Below are 18,335 nucleotides of genomic sequence, written 5' to 3'. Positions count from 1 at the left end.
TTTTAGGAAAGGATAGAGTTTAAATTAGAGTGAAGATGATAAATTCTTTTTTTGTCTATCTGTGGTTCGAACTGATTTAAGTGTAATAAATAGTAACATCTCAAGTACAGAAACCTGATGAGTGTTTTCTGGCAGCTTGAGCTGATCAGAGGAAAAGTGAGGACCCTGATTTGTGATCAGCTCAAGTGTAGTGATGATAGGGCATTAGCACACTTTCTCAAGTGGGTCATGACATGGATCAAGCTGTAATACATTGACATCTTTATGGAAATTATGCACCAAAGGATTGGGTAGAAATAGATATTTAAAAAATTGTGGGAAATAATGCACAGAACTGTCCAAATGTTTTATACAGATCACATGACCAGCAGTAAGCACCTGGAAAGCAAAAATCTAGGTGTAGTAGCGTTTTTAGATAAAAATAATTTTTAATGAATAAGTTTCATTGACTAAACTATGATTCTGTTAAACGATAGTACAAAGACTACTTCAACTGAGGTACGAGTCCTAGGATATCAACAAACCTCAATCAAGACTTATTTTACTCAATTGAAACAGAACGCTGATACCTTCAACCAAGTCGATGATGACTTAACTATAGGTGCCATTTCATTTTAAGAATAAAAGTGTAAATAAGTTACTGAGCTAGTACAAAATTCTTATTTACAACAGCTTTACAATAAAAACATGTCACAGTACACTTATGCGGAGCAGCAGTTAACCTTTTCTAGATTCTATAGAGACCATACTTTACCATGATGTATATTGACAAAACAAAAATCAGTATTCTGGTGTATCAATACAATTATTTCAGCTACCTACATTAATTTACTAACAGAAAATACAGACTTTCTTTTGGAATGGATTCTGCTGCAATATGGGAAGGCAAATTTCAGAAATTATTCAGTTTGGACACTATTTAAAGCTATGTGGATTACACAATTTAAAAATCAATGATGAAACATTTTCACTGATAAAACATGTGCATTGGATCCAATGTGCAGGATATCCTCCATAAGTACCAAATCTGATCATATGCACACTCCTGTATCAATCAGTTGAATTCTCTGGTTTCACAATTTGATACGTTATCAAATATTCTGGGTAAGCCTGGTAGGAGAAAAAAATAAACCTGAAATCAATTTTAAAGATAGACTCAAAAGCTTTAGCATAAACTATTAAAATTGATCATGGTTAACATTTTGAATTTTAAATAGGTTTCACAGGATCAAACACATGCAGGAATAAAAAAAACTCAAGAAATCTAATAACCCTAAATACATGCAAACAAGCATAAAAAGCTGCCAGGAGCAGGAAAGCAAGTTTCTGGATTTATATTTAAAGCATAAGCCGACACCCTAAAGAAATGTAATATTTAAAATTTTAATATTATATTCATTTCATAGGATTATAGTTAGTATCATTCCAAGAAAACAATTCAATTTACGTTTGCTGAATGCTCGTAGACAAGCTGTTTCCCTTAGGTTAGATACTTGGATTTATGGACAAATGCACATATTAGAGACATCATGTCAAAGTCTCAAATGAATCTGAAGCAAACTGGAGGCAAATTCCCTCTTAGGATTAGAGCTACATAGTTGCAATATCTTCCATTAATTTTTTTTCATTTCCTCTTAATTTATGCTTGCTTCATAATAAATGTTAAAAGTCACACAATGCCAGGTTATAGTCTAACTGGGTTATTTGGAGGCATCGGCTTTCAAAGCACTGCTTCTTCATCAGATTTTTAAGATTAGAATCCCTACAGTGTGGAAACAGGCCCTTCGGCCCACACTGACCCTCTGAAGAGTAACTCCCCCAGACCCATTTCCTTCTGACTAATGTACTTAACACTATGGGCAGTTTAGCACGGCCAATTCACCTAATCTGCACATCTTTGGACTGTGGGAGGAAACCGGAGCGCCTGGAGGAAACCCACGCAGACAAAGGGAGAATGTGCAAACTCCAGAGTCACCTGAGGCCAGAATCAAGCCTGGAACCCGGGTGCTGTGAGGCAGCAGTGCTAACACTGAGCCACCGTGCCGACCAAACTGTTTCCTCATCTGTGAGGACCCTTTACTATAAATTCGGTGTCTTATGATTCTGCTTCACAACCACCTGATGAAGAAGCAGCGCTTCAAAAGCTAGTGCCTCCAAATAACCCAGTTGGACTATAAGCTGGTGTTGTGATTTTTAACTTTGTCCACCACAGTCCAACACCAGCTCCTCCAAATAATTCATAATACAGTACTACACATTCTTGATTCAAGCCTAGCTTCCCTTATCTCCCCCATTCCCAAAAGTGGATATCTAATTAAACTAAATCTCACTGAAAATAATGTTATGATACAGTTCACAAAAATACAAGTATTTCTTAAACGCACCTGTTCACCTCTATAAATGACATATTCAGCCAATGCTAATCCATTCACACTAGGTCGGCCAGTAACAGAATGATGACCAGGAGGGGCATGAGCCATTTTCATTGCACTGAACTGCAAAAATGACTTGCCTAGTGTAACTCGGCAGAATACCATTTGTCTGGTAAATGTAAGGAGAACAAACCAAAATGAATTATTAATAGCCACTTCACATAAATAATGGAAATTATTTCCAAATATTGTATCACTTCATATTTATGAAATCAAGATAAAACAGTAGGTAATTGGAAAATGGTGGACCTTCATACTCATGACTTTTAAACAGGTATTCACCCAATAGGTGAATATTGCAGAAAATTGTACTTCAAGGAAAAAAAATACAAAATATCACAGACTAAGCATTTTGCTAACTCCTAGCTGGGAAGTATGTGAAATGCTGTTTTGCCCTCTGAATTAAGAGAAGACTTGCCTTTGCAAAGCACCTTTCACCAAGAAAATATCGAAAGCATTTTGCAACCAACTTTCAAAATATAGTCAAATCTGCAATGTAGGAATATATATATTGGTAAGGACAATGGAAATAACTCCCCTGTTGTCAAAATGTTACTGTAGGATATTCTGCATGCTAAGAGAGCAGACAGTCCTTTCACCCAAAAAGTTTACAGATGAATGCAACCTCCATTCAAACAAGGTGGCACAGTATCATTGACGATACTGATTTGTCAACATTTAACTTTAGACTTAACAGGTGTCTTGAAAGTTTTTTCAAAATTAATCATGTGATGAGGGCATTGCTGGCTAAATCAGCACTTACTGCTCATCTTTAACTACTCTCATAAGGATGGTAAGTCACCTCTTTGAATTACTGCAGTTCACTTTTTTTTGGTAGGGGTAGTAGAGGGAGAGAGGAGGAAGAAGAGGAGTGAAGTTAGCCTCATCCATATAGTGGTAATAGTCAATACTAGTTACACATTAGCTTTTGTTTCAATGTGATCTTTGGTTAATGGGGAGGAACGTTTAAACCACTAATGAAATCAAGAGTAGCAAAATAAATATAGGATTAATAACCACATAATAAATTAGTTTTCCAAATCAAAACCCTGGTAGTACCTGATATTTGTATACTCAAGATTGCGTGACACAAACTAATTCATTAAGTGTCCAAGATTGTTCTATCAAGTGGAAATGTGAAAACAGATAATGGACCTTACCTATGACAAATGTAACAGGACCTATCTTTATGTATCGGACAGCCAGTACCACCACCTATTCCGTAGACATACTGGTTACTTTTAGACGAATTTTCAGCAAAGTATATGCCGGCTCCAAACATTCCACCAATGTAAGCATGCCTCTCATCAAAACCCTTGTGAATTATAGCATTTACAAAGGGGGAGCCTATTGAGGACAAAAATTCCATTTACAACTCATATCAGAATCTGTTATAAACTCCACAGAGAAACAGTTATACCAAGAATCTTCTGATCATTATCTTTCAAACGAATGTAATGAGACAGTTCTATACTTTTTTTTAAATAAGGAAGGAATTCAAAGCTACAGAATTAATGTTATATTGCAAGTAAATATGTATGGTTTCAGAAGCATCAAAAGTTAACACCTGCCAAAAAACATTTATTGCAAATTATACTATTGTACAGTCAAGTTTGGAGAAAACCATTAGTATACAAAACTATAGGAGTCAGGAATTCAACTATCAGTATACAAGATAAAAGTGTGTTAGGTTGTACATGAAGTTTGCTGGTTTCACTTTGTAGGTTATTTTAAGTATATAGTATGTCAAGCAAAGAAAATAAAGAAGCACTTTAAGATCAGTGAGGCAGCAATTGCTCATGTTTACTGAGCGAAAAAAAGAAAAGGCTTTTTAGCATGGTGTTGATGTCAAGAGGATTAGGAAAAGCATTTTGAGAATGAACTTTTGTCAATCCCTATAACTGCCCAAAAGTACTTAGTATTAGGCAGGGTAAGAAATCCCAGAAGACATGCAGCACTGGCCATTCACAGTAGTCCTTCGATATGTTTGATGCAAGGCCCAAAGAGATCTTAGATCCTAGAGGGTTGTCAGTGAATCAAAAAAGTTGCCAGTCAAGGTAACTTTATCATCCCACAACAAAACGTCCCACAAGCCAGACATCAAAAAAACGAAAGAAAATGTTATCATTCATTATTCTTCTCATTACCTTCCAGGCAGATGTCTCAAATGCTCAACAGAGAAGTTCTTGAGGGCTGTGGTCACTATTGTATTATGGAAATATAGCAGCTAATTTATATACAGCAAGGCAACACAAACTGCACTGAAACAAGGGAGCAAATTCATTTTTTAAAAATATTATGCATTCAATAATGGAATGTGGCCAGGCTAATGAAAGGGAACACTTGCATTTCTTAGAACAAAGGGATATTTTAAATCCCCACAAAGCTACATACTGGTTCAGTTTAAAAGCAACAGCCAAAGATTGTAACTGACTAGGTTATCAATTCCTCACTAACTGAATGAAGTGTTAATCTATATTACATGGCCAGGTCATTGTGACTTGAACCCACAACCAGCTCTGACAATGACTGCAATCATGGAGGAAAAGAGCAACACCATACTAACTTAAGCTATCAGCATCACGAATTAAACAGACTACTTATACATCAGTTCCAACCAAATTGCCATGGAGGGAGATTCAGCTGATGTGACTAATGACTCCACGTCATTACTTCCAAAACTCCATTTGGGAACCCCTTCAATTAGATTACCACTCTATTCACAGTACTGAGAAAACTCTTACCCAAGTCACACATGGCATTCAACATGACAGTGATAAAGGTAAACCACTCCTCATTACCTTCTCAACCTGAGTTTTCCTGAAAAGTTTCAGCTTTTGCCTGCAATGTTGATTCTCCTGCTCCTGATGCTGCCTGACCTGCTGTGCTCTTCCAGCACCACACTCTCAACTCTGATCTCCAGCATCTGCAGTCCTCAATTTCACCTAACTTCCCAAGTTGCCTGCAGCCTTTTGACATAACTGACGACACCATCTCCTCCAACACTATGCTGTCATCCGAAAGACTGAGACTACACCAGCTTGGTGACATCCTTAACCAATTTCACCAGAAAGGTGGTTGCTGCTTCCATTTCTGTGCTCCCGATTAATACTGGAAAATACCAATGATTTATGTTCGAGACCCTCCTAGTTCTGAATCCCACCATGGCAGATTGTGAGATTTGGGGATTCAATAAAATTTTGAATTAAAAGCTAACTAAATGACTACCGTGCAACCATTGTTGATTTTTAAAGAAAACCAGCTGGTTCACTAAATCCCTTTAGGAAAGGAAAATCTGTTGTCCTTACCTGGTTTGGTTTGCATATGACTCCAGAGCCACAACAATGTGGTTGACTCTTAAATGGCCTATCACAGAACTCAGTACAAGGGAAATTAGGAATAGACAACAAATAAAGTTATTCAAACCTACAGTGTGCACGTTTTCAATAGCACCACATCTCATTTCCTGATCATATTTATGCTCACTGACCAACTACAATGGCTCCCAGTCAAATAATGTTTTGACTTTAAGATTTTCACCCTTGCTTTCAACTCGCTGTACGGCATTCCTCCATCCGTGAATCTCTCCAACCCCACTACCCTCCACAATATCGGTGGACCTCCAATTCTGATTTTTTTTTCCCTCCCATAGGATCCATGTGGAAACAGGCTATTTGGCCCAAGTCTACACGGACTCTGAAGAACATCCTATCCAGACTCACCCCCCTATCCTACCCTTGTAACCCTGCATTTCCCATGGCTAATCCACCTAACTTGCACATCCCTGGACACTATAGGTAATGTGACATGGCCAATCAACATAACCTGCACAACTTTGGACTGTGGGTGGAAACTGGAGTACCAAAGGAAACCCATGCAGACATGGGGAGAATATGCAAACTCCACACAGACACAGTCAGCAGAGACTGGAATAAAGCCAGGTTTCTGGTGCCATGAGGCAGCGGTGCTAACTACTGAGCCACCATGCTGACTCTTATGCTTTTGAAATTGCAAATGGTTCACTATAGGTGGCCTTACATTCAGCTGTCGAGGTTCCTGGCTCTAGAATACCCTCCCCACAACTTCCTACTTTGTATTTCATCTACAGGTATTAAGAAACTTTGCATCTTTGACCTAGTCTTTTTGTCAAGTGCCCTGATGTAATGCTTGTGGCTCAACGTCAAACCTTCACCCATAAAACATCTGGGTGTTTTATTGTGGTAATGATGTAATATAAACAAATTTATTGCTGCTGTCAGCTCTAAATCCACCAAATGACAGTTGATGCAGACTGCAATTCATAGAGTCACTTCAATGAGGACAATGGATTAATTTGATATTAATCTCTTTGTACAGTCTGAAAGATTTGCACAAATGTAAAGATATTTTTCTAGGAAAATTCCATTCGTCAACATATTTTGTGAGACCACATTTCAAATGTAAGTACTGTTGATAAATCATTTACAATCAGTGTGTTGCAAGAAATCAGTGAACATAGAAAAGGTATTAAATCATGAAATGTTGTCAGGACGTGGTCGAAATGCGCACAGCATCTGGAGTTTCGTGTATTAAAAAATGCACTTTGCTCATCACAAATTGATTCAACATATGTACTCAAAATGTGACTTTGGAACACTGAACTTGCTTAAGTACAAATAATTTTTGAAAATTGAAAAGAAAGCTACATTTTATTAAAAGAACTTGCAAAGAGGATCTGCTGACTGATACAATTTAAAGCATTATGAACCAATAATACCAAAAATAGCAATTCAGGCAACTTATGGGCTAGAAAAAATTAACATCAATCTGAAAAGTTGTGCGATTCCCTTTTCACAGATTCTGCCTGGCTAACTGAATATTACCAGTACTTTGTTATGTTTCAGATTTCCAACACCTACCTTTTTTTTGCTTTTTGGAATATCAAACATTTGTTTTAAGTTGTGCTGAATAACAATATAGCATTACTTTAAATTAAAACAATGATATGAGGATCAGAGTTATATACAGCAATTAAAGCTAGAGAGATAGGGTCCCATACATTTCCATATTTACATGTGGATTTTGATTTTCTTGTGGAGAAATATAAAATACTTTGTTTGGAGAAACAGAAAATATTTTTAAAAGGGGACAAACTATAGAGAGAAAGGAGAACATAAAAATGTGACCTCAAGTTAAATGCACCGTATATACTCGTGCACAAGTCGATCTCATGTAAACTTTGATCCCTTATTTTTGGCCAAAAAAATCTTGTATTTTCCATATATCTCTTGTAAAAGTCGACCCTATTAAATTGCATTATAAACCTCATATTAACCCACTTAAATGAAACTGTATTCATTCATTCATACCAGTAAGTCTACTCATCACTCTGTTTACTATATTATATCTCCATTCATTCATTCACAACTCTATTTAGTCCAGTTGGTTAACCACAGCACATTTTGATTGATTCATTCACTGATTCAGACCAGTACTAAGTCTATCGGTACTGACCGCACTTTGTTCACTATACAACCAAAAGTCAATATCGTTAAAAAACTAAATTTTAAATGTGCCATGATATCTGAATAAAAATGAGATATATTAGCTACACATATCTTTAATTCTTTAAAAAATTTATTAACGTTGCTGAGGTTCATAACATACAAGAGTAAGTGGGAGGGAAATGGAAGAATTTGGCAAGAGAGTTCAAGATGCTTATACATTCAGAATTTAATAATTGTTTCATTTCAAGTGTGCCATTATACCAGTCCATGATGATGTTGAACAGTGTGATTTTGTAGGAGTACAATGAATCTTTGACATGTTAAATTTTCGTACCGTTATAAATGAAATTTCCCTACAGGTAATCCATTTTGGTTTCTCTTGTTTTCATCCAGTAATTACCTTACCATAATTCAGTGTGTTTTTTTCTTTACCCGGGATTAGTCATGTGATCAAATGGACCTCTGCTAATAATACGTATTTTGAACTGCAGCATGAATTTCAGCCCCTCAAAACTCGGATCTGTTTATTAGTCAACCCTATAAATTGAACCTTTGAAAAGTCTAAAAAATTCAACTTTTACACTAGTATATAAGGTACTTCATGAGCTTTTGGTATTCATTGCTTACCATGAAACAGCATTCTTTCGTTTGAATGGTTGTGATTTTCTTCCGACACTTCTTTCCTTCTGTGTGTATATCTCTCCCAGAGTCTTTTATTACATACCCTTTGAATCTGAAATTATATTCCGGTGTGTTACCAATTCCAGTTTGACATTATGGCAAAAATTAAAATGAGAGGAAAAATACAATTACAAAACATAGTACCTTCAATAAGCTATATTTATTAAAGACTCCTCCAGCATGACCACCATCCCGGTGTTCTCTCACTGTACTCTGCATCTGTAAAACGTTCATAACATTTAACCAAGACAGGCACTATAAATAAAGCACACTGCATATTTTTATTGGCATATAAAAATGCATGATCACCTCTTCCTCAACAGATTGGAATTCCTTATCTTCTGGTAGCAAATCAATCAGAATTGTACCACTGCTGGAAGTGTTTAAAGTTAGATATGGGTTGATGCCTGTTTTATAAAGAAAAGGAATTCATTACTTTTGATGTCTTTTGCATTTGAATTTTGACTTCAAACTCAATTCCTCCTAATATTGCAGCCTATTCCCTTTATTTCAATGCCACTTAGCACAATTTGTCTTAAATTAATTTTTCCAAAAAAATTCTCACTATTATGCTTTTTATATATTTCAAGGGCAGACATTCTCATCTGACCTCTGGAATTCAGCCCTTTTGTCCAGGTTTGGACTAAGGCTGTAATGAGGAGTTGGATTGGCCCAAGTGGAATTTGAACTGAATATTGTTTGCAGGCTGTTGCCAACTAAGTATTGCTCGATAGAATGTCAAAGAAGGCTTCCATTACTTAAACACATTCAAAGTGGGCTCATGAAGTTTAATTCAAATTTAGTGGATAACCCTAATTTGTTTCTATAGAATTTGTTGATTAATGTTGGATCATAATAATATCTATCTTTTCAACATTTTTAATAGAATACAAGTAGCATAAACAGTAACATAACTAAAACAATCGAAAGAACATATATTAGAATATAGTGATCATGTTGTGCAAGGAGAAGAGATGGAAGCACAAGTTAAGTATCTTACATTCTCTACACACTTTATTTTTGTAATACTTCTAAAATTAGATATGGATTAAATGCAAAATAGCAGCAAAATTCAAACAATGAACAGTAGGAAGGGTTAAAAATAGTGCTCAGTTTGTTTGCACATAATCATTTGTTTTTGTAAATGCTTCAATCTACCATTGCCCGAGCAATTGCCAGTTTTGGGTATGTAAAAATTAATGACAAGTCTTTTGAAAGGTGACAGTCAATTTCATATTTTCCTGGAAAATTACAAGCATATACATTATTGAATTTACATATCAGGAACCTCAGTAAGTTACCTTAATAACTGAAGCAATAATATTTTTTTCATGAATATGGTAGAAATAAATACTTTACCTTGCTGCCCAGCTATTAAATGTTCAACTCTTTTAATGATTTTATGCCTGTGGCCATAAGCACTTATTCCAATTTCTTTGAGCTCTTTATGTCCCATTTCAACCAATACATCTAATGTGATCTACAACAAAATAAGAATCACAACCACACATCGGTGAGTGCTTTTACAAGCTACAGCTATCAATTCAATAGCAATACCAGACTAAACTATTTAAAACAGCACAATCTGAAATCAACTGGTCCCAAGATACATCAAATTAATTAGAAATCAAGAGGCAAATGGGACTAGATCAGTTTAGGATAACTGACAAGTTGGACCGAAGAGTCTGTTTCCATGCTTAGAATTCTATCACTCTATGTCTCTTAGATGGAGGGCAGAAATTAAACATTCAATTGAAGTATTAGAACGGATGCAAGTTCCACTGCCAAGACTAACAACGTAAATGAGATGAAGGCTAATCTCTGATGGCTGGTAAAATTAAAGTTAAAAATCTGCAGTTTTGTAGTGCAAGGTTTCAGGTTGTTCAAGAATCAATCTTGAGTGTACTGCACAATGAAAATTAAACCACCATGCAGTTGGTGAAAGTTCAAAAATATTAGTCTGCTTTATGCAGGCAAGTTTTTTTTAAAAATGGGTCTGTGCTATATCTGACTCAATTACCATGTTTTAAATGGGAAAATACACAAACTCCAAATCTCGAGGGAAAAAACAACACGCTTACAAAAGAAGAGAAATGGATACAAAGTGTTGAGAAAATAAATAATGCCACAGTTTACCTGTTCTCTTTCAAATATTTCACATAGATCTTCAAGGCCTAAATTCCTCAAAAACTGATCAATAGTCATATCTATTCCTGGAACTGAAACAGAGGAGAGAAAAAAAAAACACCCAATCATAAATGTCAAAGTAAGCATTTTTTTCAAATATTTACATCAGGTTCAAAGTTTGTGAGAAGATTTGTAGCTCGGGTGCTCATTGTTGTGGTTCTATTCGCCGAGCTGGGAATTTGTGTTGCAGATGTTTCGTCCCCTGTCTAGGTGACATCCTCAGTGCTTGGGAGCCTCCCAAGCACTGAGGATGTCACCTAGACAGGGGACGAAACGTCTGCAACACAAATTCCCAGCTCGGCGAACAGAACCACAACATTTACATCAGGTCCTCAAATTTGTAAAACAACCAATGTTGCTTAAGATTTTTTTTGGTTGCTGCGTGGCCACAAAAGTTCCAGCCCTGTCTGTGCATAAATCATACCTCACCTTTTGAATTGTGCAGCTGATCAAAATGATTTAAAAGGAGCCAGGCATGGAAATAAAAGAAAAAATACATTTTACAAATGAGGAATAATGATCTGAAACTCACATTCCTCACTTAATTGCATGAGAAAATATTCATCAATTTTCAGTGTTGGGAGAACTTTTCTAAACAATCTCCTAAAGTATTTTCTTGATAGGAAGTACCATTTATTATCACACACTATAATTGATGGAAAATAGGTCATGACAACAGGAAGCCTGGATAATTAGAGTTCCAAAGTACTAAAGACTTTTTAAAATTAAGTTCAAAAGGAAAAAGGTTAGTATCAAGGAGTTCAACACAGCTGTTAATATTTTTATACAAACAATATCTATCAGTAGTTCTTAAAATTCAAATGTGAAACAGCTCCACAAACATGATGCATTGTGCAAGATCCTATTAATTTAATTTTAAGTAATTTGTTAGAATGAAATTTCTTTACCTTTTTTTTCTAAACTAGCAATTCCTTCTGCACCACACACATTAGTACTGGAAGCCTGTTCAGAGAAACTAGCTTTAAGGTGGTCAAGGCTATTTGCAGCAGACAGGTTTGCTGGAGTTGATGGAACAGAGGGCAGTGAAGAAGTTGCAGATCCTATTGGTTGGGATGCATTGATGACAACAGCTTGAGGCTTGTAGCAAGATGGCAGCGCAGAAGGAGGCATCGCAGCAATCAGCAAGGCTCGGACATCATCTGCCTGTGGGTGATGGCAATTTACAAGAAACATCAGTTCAAACTATTCTTCAGTTGAAATGATAAACTGTCCCAGCTTAAAGCTCAGACTTTGATAAAGAGGGCTATAATTGGTTACAGCAATAAATTCATATCTTCAAACAAGTGAAAGGGACAAAGTCATTTCAAGAAAACTCTTCTAGGAAATTAGTCTTATCCTGATGAATAACTGCAAATCAAGTTATAACTGTTAAAGAATATATTGAAAACACCTTTCTGCGGTATGTTGTTACAATAAAACTTCAAATGTTAGGTGGATATCATTAAATTACACAATGAAATAGTAATGGTCATTTCTTTCTAAGCCAAAAAAATTATTTTCCAGTGTGTTATTGCATCATTGTTCTAAGATTAGTAGGAAGATACAATTGTACTGATATCATGTGCACAAATCATCTGAACTAATACTTTCATGCAGATCCAGCTTGTCAAGAAAAAAAACACCGTAATACTCTGCTTTATCCACAAAACAAATGTAAATATCTAATTATTTCATTTTTATTCACTTTTAATATAAATGACAATTTATAAATGATCACATCACAAGAATTATAAAATATGTTTAAAAACTTTTACCTTAATTGAATACTTACAGTGACTAGGTCTAATGGAGTTTGCCCTTCCTGATTTTTCATTGTGGGGTCAGCTCCATGTGCTAGCAATAGCGCACACAGTTGCGTCCGTCCTTTCTGGGCTGCTTCATGAAGGGGAGTAAAAGCCCATTTGTCTGTTGCATTGACGCAAGCATTATATTTTATTAACATTGCTGCTACATCTACATGCTGGAAGAAAACAAAAAGCATGTTAGTTACAGTTTTGTTCAAAATTAAGTAAAATAAATAGTGCATGTACTTGATAGACATTCACATTATCTACAATAGACAACAGCAAGTATGAAAGCTCTACATGAAGAAAGACTCCAAGAACAGCGCACAGAAAATTATTTCAGGGTATTAAATTCCAACAACAGATATACATGATCATCACACTTGCCACTTTTAATATCCATGATCTATAAGGTAGCCCCACTTAAAATCTTGCTTTCAATTAATGGATATTTGTAATACAGAGTAACTAATTGAACAATCCCAGAAGAACAACTCCTGAGTGCTGATATAAAACAATGATTTTAGGTTGACTCACCTAACTTTAATTATTTACTGGATTCCCATTTTTAAGCAAACATATTCATCTTTGTTGGATTAGATTTATCTCCCAATAGAATTACTGTCAACAAGAGTGTAAGATACCAAAATACATTTTTGCCCAGGTCAACACCAAGCAAGGAAAAAAAAAAGAGTTGATGAGAGAACCCCACATTAGAGATTTAATAATATTACTTTTTATTTCTTTCCAACCATTAATAATTAAAGTAGTTAATAATATGAGATGGATTCGTCATAGAGTGGCAAACACACTCAGATTGGCACTTTGGGTTTTAACATTAACAGTGAGCTTCACATTTTGGAAAGTGGATTCTGACGAGGGATCCTTCAGGAATGGGGAAAGCAAACCTGACAGATCCCTTGTAATGCAGGATAGTTGTGGAAGGCAAACCATGCCTCCTTTTCACAGCAGTTAGTTGTTGTATTATTATTAGATTTAAATATCCAACATCACAAGAACAGTCAAAGTAGCTTTATATGAAGTACGTAAGGCAAGTGTGAAGGTAGGGTGCAGTGGTGCAAGTTGAAAGGGAACCAGGGAACTGACAGTGTTTAAGGACAGGGAGAACACTGGAGCCCAGGCCTGAAATCCTACGAAGGGGAGGCAAGTATAACTGGCAATATTTTGGGCTGTAGGAAGGGGATGGGGTGGGTTTAGGAATTAAGGCATGGTCAAGGGGTGAAGCAGCGGGAAAGTCGGTTTAAAAAGTTACCAAGGAGTTATGCTAGGTTTTCACCTGTTGAATATTTCTGGAATAACTAAGTGCAGCAGAACCGAACCATCTATCTGCAGAAATGACTAACTTGTCATTAGAAACTCTGGGCCAATACGTCGGAGTATTAACTAAACACAATTATCTCTATAGCTCTAGATGCATAAATGCCAAGTATTAACACATCATCATTGATGGTCACAATTTTTCTGATGCACAATTGTCAAAATTTGCTGACAAAACCACACTGGGCTTGAACTTTTGTTCAGTATGTCCTCTTCTCAGACCATTGCACAAATCTCTTTTTCACTGCAGGAAGTGTATGAGACTCCACGTTTGCACAATTGCAGAAACTCAGATCTTCTAAGTAAATAGTAAAGCAATTTTGATCATGGCTCATTTGCTTCTCAAATCTACCTACCAACAATGGTAATTTAACTCTCAATATCCTTAGCAAAGAAAAGCAACCTTTTGAAACTTTTGACTGACATACCTTCAAGACCTTTTTGGAGGAAGACTGTTTCAGACTTCCATGCCTTTTTTGTGAAATAGTACTTCTCAAAATTACCCCTGTACCTCAGGGTCATGTCCCCTTATCAATCTGATCGAAACCCATTTATGATTTGAACCTTCAGTTATATTTACAATCAAGGAATTCAATTATGACACAGCTGAAATAACCTGTGTCATAATTTTGCCTTAAAGCCCTGGCACGATTCTGTTTAATTGGCAGTGCAACTTTTTCAAGGTCAATATATTTTTCCTGAAAATCATACCCCAAATTAGGCATAAGCGACTGTACAAATTGAACAATTTCCATTTATATGTATTCCAGCCCCTCCGGGGTATTAATTATTTGCACCACCAACTAACTTAGCGATGTGTATATTTAATTTGTTCATTGATAATTTGCCAGGCAAAGCTGGGAACTATTAGATCTATTTTTAAGTAAGAAGTGAATGACCTTTTACGTACTCAAATGTTCCACTCTAACATTTTTGCTTTCATCTACTAGATTACACAACTTAATAGCAAACTCAAGATTCTCCACTCCTTCACGCAGGTCATTTATAAAATATGAATCCCTATAATCGATCCCCTGAGGAAACCAGTAGTTATATTTCACCAGTCTGAGTAGGATTACACATTACTGCTTTTGTCTGCTGCCTCCTAATCAATTCCCTGTCCAAGCCAACAGGGAACTCTAATTTCAAGTGTGCTTGATTTTGCTTTCTCTCTTATTCGGAACCTTGTCAAATGTTCTGCAAGCACAGATAAATAACATCTACAGACAATCCTTTATCTATCAACTTTGGATCTCCTCCACAAAAAAATTCAACAGGTTTCACTGGACATAACTTAGCCATTACAACTATCAGTTCTCTCCAATCAGCTTGTATTTGTTTATATGTTCAATTATGCCTCTAATAACAGTATTTGTTAACTTCGCCACAAGTGATGACAGAATAATAGGCTGTACATTTTCTAGCTTCTCTTCTTTAACCCTCTTAGAAACAGAAGTGACATTGACTAGGTGGTTCTCAGGTTGGCACACAATGAAATAGTAGTTAGTGGCAGGTCAGTATCTCCAAATTTTCACAGGGCTAGTAATTGGAATAGATACCAAATGGTGATAAACAGTGAGATCATACAATGTGCACCATATTTGAAGTGACAAGAGGCAGAAGTTTTACTTTGCATGTTGGTGATACCAGAATTGGTGGGAAGCTAGCAGGTTGGGAACTATATGCAGTCTTGTCATGGCTCCTTCATTCACCCATGGCATTAGCTTCATACTTCTGGGTTTCTGCAATGATGACTTGTTTGTGCCAAAGGAAGGATTTCTAATCAAAGTATCCTTCACAACAATCAGGAAGACAGAGCTGTGCCTTGTTTTATCAACTAAATTCAGCAATCAACCAAACGAATGAAGATTAAACAAGGTAAGGATGCTCTCTAGGTTTCTACTCATCCCCAGATCTCCTGCTGTGGTTTCTGAGGGGCTAAAATAATGTGAAACTCCTTTGGAAAGAAATGAGAGACCAGCTTCTCAAAATCAGCAGGTGTGGTGAGAAGTGGCTAGGGAAGTTGGCGGAAGTGTGGACCCTTAAATCTGGCTACAGTGCCTCCAAAAGGTCTATGATCTCTCAATGTCATGAAAGGAAAGTAGCATAACACTTGTAGGCACTCAACTTCAACATCTATTTCCCCAGCATTAAGCTGTATAGAGTCATAGCTATGTAAAGCACAGAAACAACTCATCCATGCCAACTAAATATCCTAAATAAATCTAGTCCCATTTTCCAGCTTTTGGCCCATATCCCTCTCACCCTTCCTATTTGTGTACCCATCCAGATTAGTTTTAAATCTTGTAATTGTACCAGCCTACACCATTTCCTCGGCAGCTCATTCCACGCACGCACCACCCTCTACGTGAAGTTGTTGCCCTTCAGGTCCCTTTTATATCTTTTCCCCTCTCACCCTAAACCTTTGCCCTTTAGTTTTGGACTCCCCCACCCTAGGGAAAAGATGTTTTTCCACCCTATCCATACCCCTCATGATTTTCTAAACCACTAAAAGGTCACCCCTCAGCCTCGACACAAGAAAAAATAGCCCCAGCTTCTTTAGCCTCTCCCTATAACGCAAACCTTCCAAACCTGAAAACATCCTTGTAAATCTTTCCCGAACTTTTCAAATTTCACAACATCCTTCCTTAGGAAGGGACACTCTAATTGTATGCAATATTCTAAAAGTGATCTAACCAATGTCCTGTACAGCCGCAACATGACTCCCAACTGCTATACTCAATGCACTGATCTATAAAGGCAAACATACCAATGCTTTCTTCACTATTCTATCTACCTGCACCTCTAATTTCAAGGCATGGCACCCTTTAGATGAACACAGTTTTTCATCTCCAATCATTCCTATCTGAACAGCCAAAACTTGTACACTACTTCAGCTCATTAACATTTCCTATCCTTTGCTCATAATTGTAGTGGTTCTGTTCGCCGAGCTGGAAGTTTTTGTTGCAAACGTTTCGTCCCCTGGCTAGGAGACATCATCAGTGCTGTGGAGCCTCCTGCGAAGCGCTTCTTTGATGTTTCTTCCGGCATTTATAGTGGTCTGTCCTTGCCGCTTCCGGGTGTCAGTTTCAGTTCTCCGCTGTAGTGATTGGTATATTGGGTCCAGGTCGATGTGTCTGTTGATGGAATTTGTGGATGAATGCCATGCCTCTAGGAATTCCCTGGTTGTTCTCTGTCTGGCTTGCCCTATGATAGTAGTGTTTTCCCAGTCGAATTCATGTTGCTTGTTGTCTGAGTGTGTGGCTACTAGGGATAGCTGGTCGTGTCGTTTCGTGGCTAATTGGTGTTCATGGATGCGGATTGTTAGCTGTCTTCCTGTTTGTCCTATATAGTGTTTTGTGCAGTCCTTGCATGGTATTTTATAAACTACATTAGTTTTGCTCATGTTGGGTATTGGCTCCTTTGTTCTAGTAAGTTGTTGTCTGAGCGTGGCTGTTGGTTTGTGCGCCGTTATGAGTCCTAGGGGTCGCAGTAGTCTGGCTGTCAGTTCTGAAACGCTCCTGATGTATGGTAGTGTGGCTAGTCCTTTTGGTTGTGGCATGTCCTCGTTCCGTGGTCTATCTCTTAGGCATCTGTTGATAAAGTTGCGCGGGTATCCGTTTTTGGCGAATACCTTGTATAGGTGTTCCTCTTCCTCTTTTCGCAGTTCTGGTGTACTGAAGTGTGTTGTAGCTCTTTTGAATAGTGTCCTGATGCAGCTTCGTTTGTGTGTGTGTTGGGGTGGTTACTTTCATAGTTTAGGACTTGGTCTGTATGTGTTGTTTTCCTGTGTACCCTTGTGGTGAATTCTCCGTTTGGTGTTCTCTGTACTATCATGTCTAGGAATGGGAGTTGGCTATCCTTTTCTACTTCTCTCGTGAATCGGATGCCTGAGAGTGTGGCGTTGATGATCCGGTGTGTTTTTTCTATTTCCGTGTTTTTGATGATTACGAAAGTGTCATCGACATATCAGACCCAGAGTTTGGGTTGAATTTGTGGTGGGGCTGTTTGTTCTAACCTTTGCATAACTGCCTCTGCTATGAGTCCCGAGATTGGTGATCCCATGGGTGTTCCGTTGATTTGTTCGTATATCTGATTGTTGAATGTAAAGTGTGTAGTGAGGCATAAGTCCAGTAGTTTAAGTATGCCGTCTTTGTTGATAGGTTCCGCCTCCTGTTTTCTGTTCTGTATGTCCAGTAGGTTGGCTATTGTTTCTCTGGCTAGGGTTTTGTCAATCAAACTGAACAGTGCTGTCACGTCGAATGAGATCATGGTTTCTTCTTTGTCTATGTGTGTATTCCTGATGGCGTCCAAGAATTCCTCTGTTGATTGTATGGAGTGTTTGGATCCGCTGACCAGGTGTTTCAGTTTCTGTTGTAGTTCTTTGGCCAGATTGTATGCTGGTG

At 37.2% G+C, this 18,335-nt stretch overlaps 1 protein-coding gene across 3 annotated transcripts in view; it reads right to left on the bottom strand.

Moving 5' to 3' along the window:
- Window positions 1-454: 454 nt before the first annotated feature.
- The window catches only part of LOC132826441 (poly [ADP-ribose] polymerase tankyrase-2), a 61,764-nt gene continuing 43,883 nt past the window's right edge, over window positions 455-18,335 (bottom strand). For all 3 annotated transcript variants that reach the window (XM_060842369.1, XM_060842370.1, XM_060842371.1), the window contains 10 exons: window positions 12,579-12,767; window positions 11,695-11,950; window positions 10,736-10,818; window positions 9,959-10,079; window positions 8,909-9,006; window positions 8,744-8,818; window positions 8,546-8,651; window positions 3,593-3,779; window positions 2,385-2,541; window positions 455-1,110 (listed from right to left, as the gene is read on the bottom strand). In XM_060842369.1, coding sequence (XP_060698352.1) covers window positions 1,051-1,110; window positions 2,385-2,541; window positions 3,593-3,779; window positions 8,546-8,651; window positions 8,744-8,818; window positions 8,909-9,006; window positions 9,959-10,079; window positions 10,736-10,818; window positions 11,695-11,950; window positions 12,579-12,767 — 1,332 coding nt within the window. In that variant the 3' untranslated portion in view covers window positions 455-1,050. The remainder of the gene's footprint in view (window positions 1,111-2,384; window positions 2,542-3,592; window positions 3,780-8,545; window positions 8,652-8,743; window positions 8,819-8,908; window positions 9,007-9,958; window positions 10,080-10,735; window positions 10,819-11,694; window positions 11,951-12,578; window positions 12,768-18,335) is intronic.

Source organism: Hemiscyllium ocellatum, chromosome 22 (assembly GCF_020745735.1).
Source record: "Hemiscyllium ocellatum isolate sHemOce1 chromosome 22, sHemOce1.pat.X.cur, whole genome shotgun sequence".
In the NCBI taxonomy this organism is placed as follows: domain Eukaryota; kingdom Metazoa; phylum Chordata; class Chondrichthyes; order Orectolobiformes; family Hemiscylliidae; genus Hemiscyllium; species Hemiscyllium ocellatum.
Note: the sequence above shows the minus strand (reverse complement) of the source record. Positions and strands in the feature narration are given on the sequence as shown.